The sequence below is a fragment of the Heptranchias perlo genome, chromosome 3 (genome assembly GCF_035084215.1).
Source record: "Heptranchias perlo isolate sHepPer1 chromosome 3, sHepPer1.hap1, whole genome shotgun sequence".
NCBI classification, from domain to species: domain Eukaryota; kingdom Metazoa; phylum Chordata; class Chondrichthyes; order Hexanchiformes; family Hexanchidae; genus Heptranchias; species Heptranchias perlo.
The window spans coordinates 48,647,265-48,656,768 of NC_090327.1; the positions used below are offsets into that span (position 1 = coordinate 48,647,265).

Genomic DNA, 9,504 nt, shown 5'->3' on the forward strand with positions numbered 1-9,504 from the left:
CATACGATGAGGGGGGGAGGCCCTTACCCAACGAACACAAGTATCCCACTGAATAACCCAGAATTTAGAGCCAGATCTCCTGTCTCCACTCACTGGGACTGTCTGGAATGGATTTCGAACCCTGCACCTTCTGATTCAGAGGCTGGAATGTTATCACTAAGCCAAAGGCTCACTCCTTTAAGCATGGAGTAGCACCTAGTATATTGACTAGTGTAGGTTCTATTTTAGTCCCTTTCCCTTCACCATTTACAAACTTAAGAGGCCAAACAGGTAATCTATTCCCATGTTTCTGTCAATGTCACTCCTGAGCTCGTCACCTTAAGATCTATGAGTGAACTGATCAAATCTTCTCCCACCCATTCCTGCACCCCACCAATGCCCCCCAAAAAAAGTATTTCTCTTCCACTAACAACCTTCAATACATGGAATGGCTGAGAATAGGAACTCACCAAGTGAGAAAAACACCAGAGGAGACACCATATGCTATCATTGTGTGACTAAGTACATTGGTGCATCAGAATTCAGAGAAGCTCCAGTCTCAGCCAGGCCTTACGCAAGACAAGATACAGCAATTCTCCAAAGCGACTGAACAAAAAAGCGAATCTAATTATAAACTTTAAAGCAACCACTTCAAGGGGAAGCTTTTACAGAAGCCCGGGAGCTAACATGTTCATGATCTGTAAATGTTAACTGGCTCACGCTACCATGGTAAAAACACAAAAAAAAAATCCATGGATCACAAACTTGATTCCATAATTCATTAAAAAAAAACTTTTTAACTACAAAACAGAGTTGAAGAAGGACAATGTTTAACAAAGGCACAGAATGAATGAATAGGAAGAGGTCACGAGAGAGATTTCACAATCAATGTTGTTTACATGGACTTCCGGAAGGCATTCCACAAAGTCCCTCATTAAAGACTGTTAGTTGAAGTTGAAGCTCATGGAACTGGGGGCAAATTATTGACCTGGTTAGGAAACTGGCTGAGCAACAGGAGACAGAGAGTAGAGATAATGGGCAGGTACTCAAATTGGCAGGATGTGGCTAGTAGTGTCCCACAGGGATCTAATTTGGGGTCTCAACTATTCACTGTATTTATTAACAACTTAGATGATGGGATAGAGAGTCACATATCCAAGTTTGCCGATGACACAAAGATAGGCAGCATTGTAAGCAGTGCAGATGGAAGCATAAAATTATAGAGATATTAATAGATTAAATGAATGAGCAAAATTGTGGCAAATGGATTTCAATGTAGGCAAGTGTGAGGTCATCCACTTTAGACCTAAAAAGGATAGATCAATGGTGAAAAGCGCGAAACAGTGGAGGTCCAAAAAGACTTAGGGGTCCACGTACATAGATCATTAAAATGTCATGGACAGGTACAGAAAATAATCAAAAAGGCTAATGGAATGCTGGACTTTATATCTAGAGGACTAGAATACAAGGGGGTAAAAATATGCTACAGCTATACAAAACACTGGTTAGACCACACCTGGAGTACTGTGCTCAGTTCTGGGCACCGCACCTTAAGAAGGATATATTGGCCTTGGAGGGAGTGCAGCGTAGATTTACTAGAATGATACCTGGACTCCAAGGGTTAAATTACGAGAGATTACACAAACTAGGGTTGTATTCCCTGGAATTTAGAAGATTAAGGGTGGATTTGATCAAAGTTTTCAAGATATTAAGGGGAACTGATAGGGAAGGTAGGGAGAAACTATTTCTGCTGGTTGGGGAGTCTAGAACTATGGGACATAGCCTAAAAATTAGAGCCAGGACTTTCTGGAGTGAAGTTAGGGAACACTTCTACACACAGAGGGCGTAGAAGTTTGGAACTCTCTTCCGCAAACGGCACTCGATGTAGGTCAATTGCTAATTTTAAATCTGAGATTGATAGATTTTTTGTTAACCAAAGGTATTAAGGGATATGGGGCTAAGGTGGGTATATGGAGTTAGGTCACAGATCAGCCATGATCTCATTGAATGGCGGAACAAGCTTGAGGGGCTAAATGGCCAACTCCTATTCCTATCCTAAACATTTGTTTTATTTGAGATTCTTGGGCAAAGGCAGCAGCTTGCTTACTGAACTATAACAATGTTACATTCCAGTGTAAGTTAATAGTTTTTCCTTTTCATTTTAATTGATTCAAATACATTTTTAGTAGTAAAACATGAATTAGATTATACATAGTTTAAAAATATTTGTCTTCTGCTAGACAGTTGCAGATTAGGACAAAATATAAGAAATTCAAATAAATTCATGAACATGAATTCTCTGTACATTAGAATATTTAGTATAGTAAAGAGTGTAACAATGCACCTGGTGATAGTCCTATCAATTAGACACAGCTCTTGGGATGATTGATCACCGTCTGCCATTCCACTTCATTATATAGTAGAACTATCAGTTATTTGAATCCTAATCAGAAAAAGAAAAAAAGTTTAATTTACTGAAGCTCACTTTACTCATAGTAAGATTCTCCTATCCTTGCACCAGAGAGACTGCACAGCCTTAGAATTGCAAGTCTGCAATTATATACTTTAACTTACATTTCTATCCTTTGGACTGCTGTACTCCCATGTGATCATTCTGCTTAAATTACAGAAATAAAGTTACAGTAGCATTTAGTTCACTCAATAACATGCATTTATTTATCATCTTTAGCATAATAAACATCCAAAGGCGTTTCACATAGGAGCGGATCCGATCCTGAGCAGTAATAGAAGGGTTACGAAAGATGACTAAAAATATAGCTGAAAAGACAGGTTTTAAGGAAGCTTTTAAAGGCAGGGAGAAAAATAGCACAGTGAAGAAGGTTGGGGCGGAAGGTCCAGAGTACAGCCGAGGCAGCAGATAGAGGAGTGCCGGGAAAAGGATATGCACAGGAGACCAGAGTCGGAGCAGCTAGCACGTAGGTTCACAAGACGTTGCAGAGGTTGAGTGGAGCAAGACACGGAGGTATCTGTAAACCAAGACAAGGAGTTTTGGAATGTGTGTTGGGGATCAGGGAATTAGTGGTAGTCTACAAGGACAGATGTGATAGGCGAGCAGGACTTAGCATAGGATAGGATGTGGCAGTTTTGGAAAAGTTAAAGTTTGTTTAGGATGGAACTCAGGAGACCAGAATTGAAAGTGTTTTAGAAGTCAAGTCTTGAGATAATGAAAGCGTAGACTATGGTCATGCCAGCGTTATGCCTATTTTAAAAGCTACGAGAGGCAAACAACTGTGATTGGTAATGAACTTCATTTAACTTGATTACCTTTTCTAACTGTAACTGATACACATTGGACCAATCATTTGCAATGCAAAAGACACTGCAATATAACTGAATGATGCTGGAAGAAGCATTGTGAAATTGTAAGTTCAACAATGGCATAACTCTGGCATTAGATTCTTCCAGCAGCATTAATAATATTTCCATTATACACTGTGGCTTTCAGACAAGAAAATATAATAGTACATTTTAATATTCTCCCCAAAATATACAAATCTAATCTCAACAATGAACTTGCTGCCATTCAGTGAGTAGCAAAAATGGACAGTAGATTGATAGGAATAGGGCTAAGCTATTTGTTCCAGCGAACCTGCTCAGTCATTTGTTGTTAGCTCTTTTTAATCCCAGTTGCCTGCCTATTCTCTATATCCCTTAATAGCTTTACATCTCAAATCACTATATCCCTTCTAACCACCTCAACTGACCTTCTGGGGCAGTGTGATCCACTTTCTCACAACCTTTTATGTGAAGCTGTTTTCTTCCTGGATTTGTTTTTGAACTGCTTTAGCTCGAATTCTCACTCTGTAAGTGCACTTGTCCTACAATAAAGTAGGTTGATTCAATTACAACCTGCTGTCAGCTCATTCTGCTTAATTTTTAATTACAAAAATAAAGTCAAATGAATCTAAATTTTATTTTATAATTACAAATCTTTTCCATGTCTCAAATGAGAAAAAAATCTATTTACTGAACTATTTTTTAAAAAGGTATTTAAATGAGTCATTGGTTGGCAGCATGAGCAAACAAATCTCGACAACAATTTCCATTGATATTGCACCATGAAAAACATTCCAATGCACTTCATAAATAGGCATATGGAAAAATGAACACGGAGCAAAGGAGAGAAGGGGGTGACCAAAAGCTTGGTCAGAGATGGGTTTTGAGGTTTTTAAAAGGATAAAGAGAGTTGGCTTAATGGTGAGGCCAGAGTCAGAGGGAATATAGGGCTAGAGGAGGTTGTGGAGGTAAGGTGGGGCTAGGGCATGGAGCAATTTGAAGATGATGACAACAATTTTAAATTTGAAGCATTGGAGGAAGGGAATCAAAGTAGATCAGAAAGGATTGGGTTGATACGTGAGCAGGATTTAAAGCAGGACAGAATACATGCAGCAGAGTTTTAGACAAAGTGAAGTTTATGGAGGATCTGACCAGCAAGGAGAACATTGAAGTAGTTGAACCTAGAGGTGATGAAGGTATATTTGGGTTTCAGTGGCAGAGGTGAGGTGAGGTGAAGCGGGGCAAGCAATGTTGCACATGTAAGCGTTCTTAGTGATGGAGGGGATAAGTGGTCTGAAGTTTTGCTTGGGGTCGAACAAGACTTTGAGGTTACAAACAATCTAATTCAGCTTAATACTGTGGCTGAGAAGGGGGTAAAATTAGTGGCAAGGGATCAGAGTTTGTGGTGGGGGCTGAAGACATCCCAATGTTGAGCTGAAGGAAGTTGTGATTCATCCAAGACTGGATGTCAGACAAGCAGTCTGACAATAGAGACAGTCAACGGATCAAGGGAGGTAGCGTAGAAGTAGAAATCATCAGTGTAGTGTGGAAGCTGAATGTGTACTCTGTCCACAAATGATGCTGCTGCTGAGGGCAGCATGTAGATAAGCAGATAAGGAAGAGGAGGGAAGCAAGGATTGATCCTTGGGTAACTCCAGAAGTGAAGGTTAAAAAAAATTCTAGATTTTGGAGTACACACAGATGATTTCTCTACATTTACATCCCAAACATATTGCAGCTTCCCAAACATATTGCAGCTAATTTGTTTATTATCTTATGATGAATGTAGGGTTCATAATACAGTACAGAACCAGGCTGAATACAGAAAGTACAGAGGAAATCTAAAAAAGGGACTCAGACGGGCAAAGAGAGTATGAGAATAGATTAGCGGCTAACATAAAAGGGAACCCAAAAGTTTTTTTTATAAACAAATAAATAGTAAAAGAGCAGTCAAAGGAAGCGTGGGACTGATTAGGGACAAAAAAGGAGATCTTCTTGTGGAGGCAGAGGCACTGAATGAATATTTCGCATCCGTCTTCACTGGAGAAGAAAATGCTGCCATTGTAGCAGTAAAGGAGGTGGTAGTAACGATATTGGATAGGATAAAAATAGAAAAAGAGGACATACTTAAAAGATTGGCAGTACGCAAAGTAGAAAAGTCACCCGGTCCAGATGGGATGCATCCCAGGTTACTGAGGGAAGTAAGGGTGGAAATTGCAGAGGCTCTGGCCACAATCTCCTTAGATATGGGGACGATGCCAGAGGACTGAAAGATTGCAAATGTTACACTCTTGTTCAAAAAAGTGGAGAGTGATAAACCCAGCAATTACAGGCAAGTGAGCCTAATGTCAGTGGTGAGGAAACTTTTAGGGACAATAATCCATTTTAGGGACAAAATTAATTGGCACTTGGAAAAGTATGGGCTAATAAATGAAAGTCAGCATAGATTTGTTAAAGGAAAATCGTGTTTTACGAACTTGATTGAGTTCTTTGATGAAGTAACGGAGAGGGTTGATGAGGCTAATGCGGTTGACGTGTGTATGGACTTTCAAAAGGCATTTGATAAAGTACCACATAATAGACTTGTTAGCAAAATTAAAGCCCATGGGATTAAAGGGACAGTGGCAGTATGGATACAAAGTTGGCTAAGGGACAGAAAACAGAAAGTAGTGGTGAACAGCTGGTTTTCATACCAGAGGGAAGTATACAGTCATGTTCCCCAGGGGTCCGTATTAGGATTACTTCTCTTTTTGATATATATTAATGATCTGGACAGAGGGTATAATTTCAAAGTTTGCAGATAACACGAAACTCAGTAATATAGTTAACAACGTGAAGGAAAGTAACAGACTTCAGGAGGCCATAGACAGACTGGTGAAATAGGCACAAGGCAGATGAGATTTAACGCAGAGAAATGTGAAGTGGTACATTTTGGTAGGAAGAATGAGAAGAGGCAATATAAACTAAATGGTACAATTTTAAAGGGGGTGCTGGAACAGAGAGACTTAGGGGTATATGTGCACAGGTCGTTGAAGGTGGCAGGGCAGGTTGAGTACAAAAACAAGGAAGTTATGCTAAACCTTTATAAAACACTGGAGTATTATGTCCAATTCTGGGCATTGCACTTTAGAAAGGACGAGAAGGCCTTGGAGAGGGTGCAGAAGAGATTTAGTTATGTGGAGAGACTGGAGAAGCTTGGGTTGTTCTCCTTAGAACAGAGAAGATTAAGGGGAGATTTGATAGAGGTGTTCAAAATCATGAACAGTTTTGATAGAGTAAATAAGGAGAAACTGTTCCCAGTGGCAAAAGGGTCGGTAACCAGAGGACACAGATTTAAGGTGATCGGCAAAAGAGCCAGAGGCGACACGAGGAAACATTTTTTTTAATGCAGCGAGTTATAGTGATCTTAAATGCACTGCCTGAAAGGGTGCTGGAAGCAGATTCAATAGTAACTTTTTAAAAGAGAATTAGATAAATACGTGAAGGGAAAAAGGGAAAACATTTACAGGGCTACGGGACTAATTGGATAGCTGTTTCAAAGTGCCAGCTCAGGCACGATGGGCCAAATGGCCTTCCCCTGTGCTGTAACCTACTTTGATAGCACTGTTTATTATAATCTTGAATATACTTTAAGTAACCAGGGAGGTGGAGAACACAGATTTACGCCTGGCCTTCATTAAATTGTTAGGACATAACTTGGCCACCTTGTCACGTGGCAAGCTTAGGTTGGAGGCAGAAAACATCATAAGAGTCACAGATAGAGGTGAATGGGGCTGGGCAGAGTAGGACACAGAGTGGGTGGCAAAAAGGATAGAATCTAGGCAAGAGGAAACGAGTACAATCGCAAAGGAACAGACTGAAACAATTGGTCTGCCCGGACATCCCAACTGTGTACCCCCTTGGAAAGGTAGAAATAAGCTGTGCAAAGTTGGGGAACAATGAGATGAGAGGCAGTGGAGCGGGCGGGGGGGGGGGGGGGGGAGATCTCTGGAAGAAATGAGATCAGCAACAGGCGTCAGTCAGCAAAATAATGGCCTTCTGTTCAGCATTGGGCTCATGGACTAGAGGGAGTTGCAGGAGTCATCAGAAAGTTGGCATTCATCCTCAGCCACGAAGAGAGCCTCTGCCATTCAACTGTATCTCCTTTGTCAGCAAGTTTGATGACATCAAGATTGAAGCCAAGAGAACAGAGAACTACAAGTTCAAAAGGAGATAGATTGGAGTGTGAAAGGCAATGAGTCAGCCAATGTCACAGCGGCAGATTGTTCGAGATCAACGTGGATGGTGAAATATATTTTATAACTAATAAACAAAAGTGTTCAAAGAAAAAAAACATAAATAATTTTTAAATGCTGCTATGATTTTTTTTTCTGATTGCTCAAAACCGCGTCCAGAAGATTAGTCTTTAATTCCTGGAGACTCCAGGTCAATCCTGGAGGGTTGGCAACCCCGCCATTTCGCAACCGACAGTATAATTGTGGTCTTACCTCAGGCCCCGAGCTGGAACTACAATCCCACTCCTGAATCACCAGAAACATTTCAAACCCCAATAACCCGCCGGTGAGACTCTGCCGCCGCACCGACCCAGCTGCTTCCGCCGCTTCCCTTCGGCCCCGTCTCCATCGCAACGGCCGCGGGCCGCGCCGATCAGGATCACGCCTCTCCCGCTGAAACACTTCAAACTTGGCGCCGCGATCCACTTCCGGTCCCGCTGGTCCGAGCTCCGTCCGTAAACCCGCTCCCCGCTCCAGAGTTCCCCCCCCCCCCCCCCCCCCAGCAGCAGCGAAACGGAGAATAAACAACCATAACACATTTTTGTTACTTCTAAACAGTGGGCGTTGCTGGGACATATTGGCTGAATTCACACTTCTGTAGTTGAGCCAGAACCCCATGTATTCCTAAAATCATAAGATGTGAGGGAATTTATCCTTCACCCCCCAAAGTGGTTGGTACTTGTACCAGACTCGCAGGTGATGCGTTGATCAGCTTCTTGGATGAGGAGCTAGATAGATATCTAGTTGGGAATTGGATTAAAGATTGCAGGGCTGGGTAGGGAATGAGATGATCAAACACTCAGTAGGACAGGAAGGTTCTGAAGTTTCAAGGGCCTTGAAGGAGGAGGAAGGTGATACTGCCTTTGGGGGATGACCAGCCATTGTTGAGTTGTTGTCAAACAGGATGGTTCCAGGACTGGGAGCTCCGTACTGGACCCCTGGATCAATCTTTGGTGGCTCACGGTTGACTCTCCACTCTTCCTCAGCCATCTGTTTCCACTGGACAACCAACATCAAAAACTCACTGATCCTTACCCCTCAATAAGTTTCTAGATTCACTCCCCTCCACAACTGTCTTGGAACCTGGACATTGGTTCGTCGATGCTCCAAGCTGACTTCACCCTGTCTGCAAGTCAACTTCATCTCATCACTAGACCTCAGTCTCTACCTGGCCTCTGTTTACAACCAGGCCATGTCTTTCCTCATTTCTCATGACTACATAACCTCAATTCGGTACATATCCACTTGTGTGCTCATTTTGGACGCTGTCAGCTGATCAACAATCACAAGCCCTCTCCACATTTCCCTCCAGAATGTCCATTCACTCACGACCAAGCCCCTTGCCATCCGCAAGCTTATTGTGGATGATTGCATTGACATCATGCTTTGACAGAAAGTTGGCTCATGGGTGGCAACACCTTGTCTCCCCAATTGGCTATACTTTCCACCACCTGCTGCGATGATGGTGTGGCCCTTATCACCAAATTACATGTTGGTCTCTTCCCTCTACTCCTTTGAAACCTTCTCCTCCTTCAAGCACCTCACCTTGTTCCAAACCTGGTACATTATGGTGGGAAGAATAAGGAGGCCACATACTCCTTGGAAAATAAGAGTATAAATTGGGTAGAGGAGCAGAGGGATCTGGGGATATAGATACACAAGTCACTAAAAGCAGGTTAATAAGGCCATACAAAAGCAAAACAAGCACTGGGATTCATTTCTAGAGCGATAGAATAGAGAAGCAGAGAAGTTATGTTAAACTTCTATAGAACCTTGGTTAAAGCACACTTAGAGTACTGTGAACAGTTCTGGTCTCCATATTTTAAAAAGGATATCGAGACACTGGAGAAGGTGCAAAAAAGATTTAGTAGGATGAGTTACATCGAGTCTACAGCACAGAAGCAGGCCATTTGGCCCAACTGGTTTCTGCCAACGTTTATGCTCCACATGAGCC

General features: G+C 42.0%; 1 protein-coding gene across 2 annotated transcripts in view; it reads right to left on the reverse strand.

The window, feature by feature from the left end:
• lrrcc1 (leucine rich repeat and coiled-coil centrosomal protein 1) overlaps positions 1-7,980 on the reverse strand; it is a 165,141-nt gene extending 157,161 nt beyond the window's left edge. The window contains exons 1-3 of one of the 2 annotated variants that reach the window (XM_067979530.1): positions 7,764-7,980; positions 3,705-3,818; positions 2,324-2,422 (exon numbers count right to left, since the gene is read on the reverse strand). In XM_067979530.1, coding sequence (XP_067835631.1) covers positions 2,324-2,382 — 59 coding nt within the window. In that variant the 5' untranslated portion in view covers positions 2,383-2,422; positions 3,705-3,818; positions 7,764-7,980. The remainder of the gene's footprint in view (positions 1-2,323; positions 2,423-3,704; positions 3,819-7,763) is intronic. The other variant, XM_067979529.1, reaches the window with a different exon arrangement.
• Positions 7,981-9,504: the final 1,524 nt, after the last annotated feature.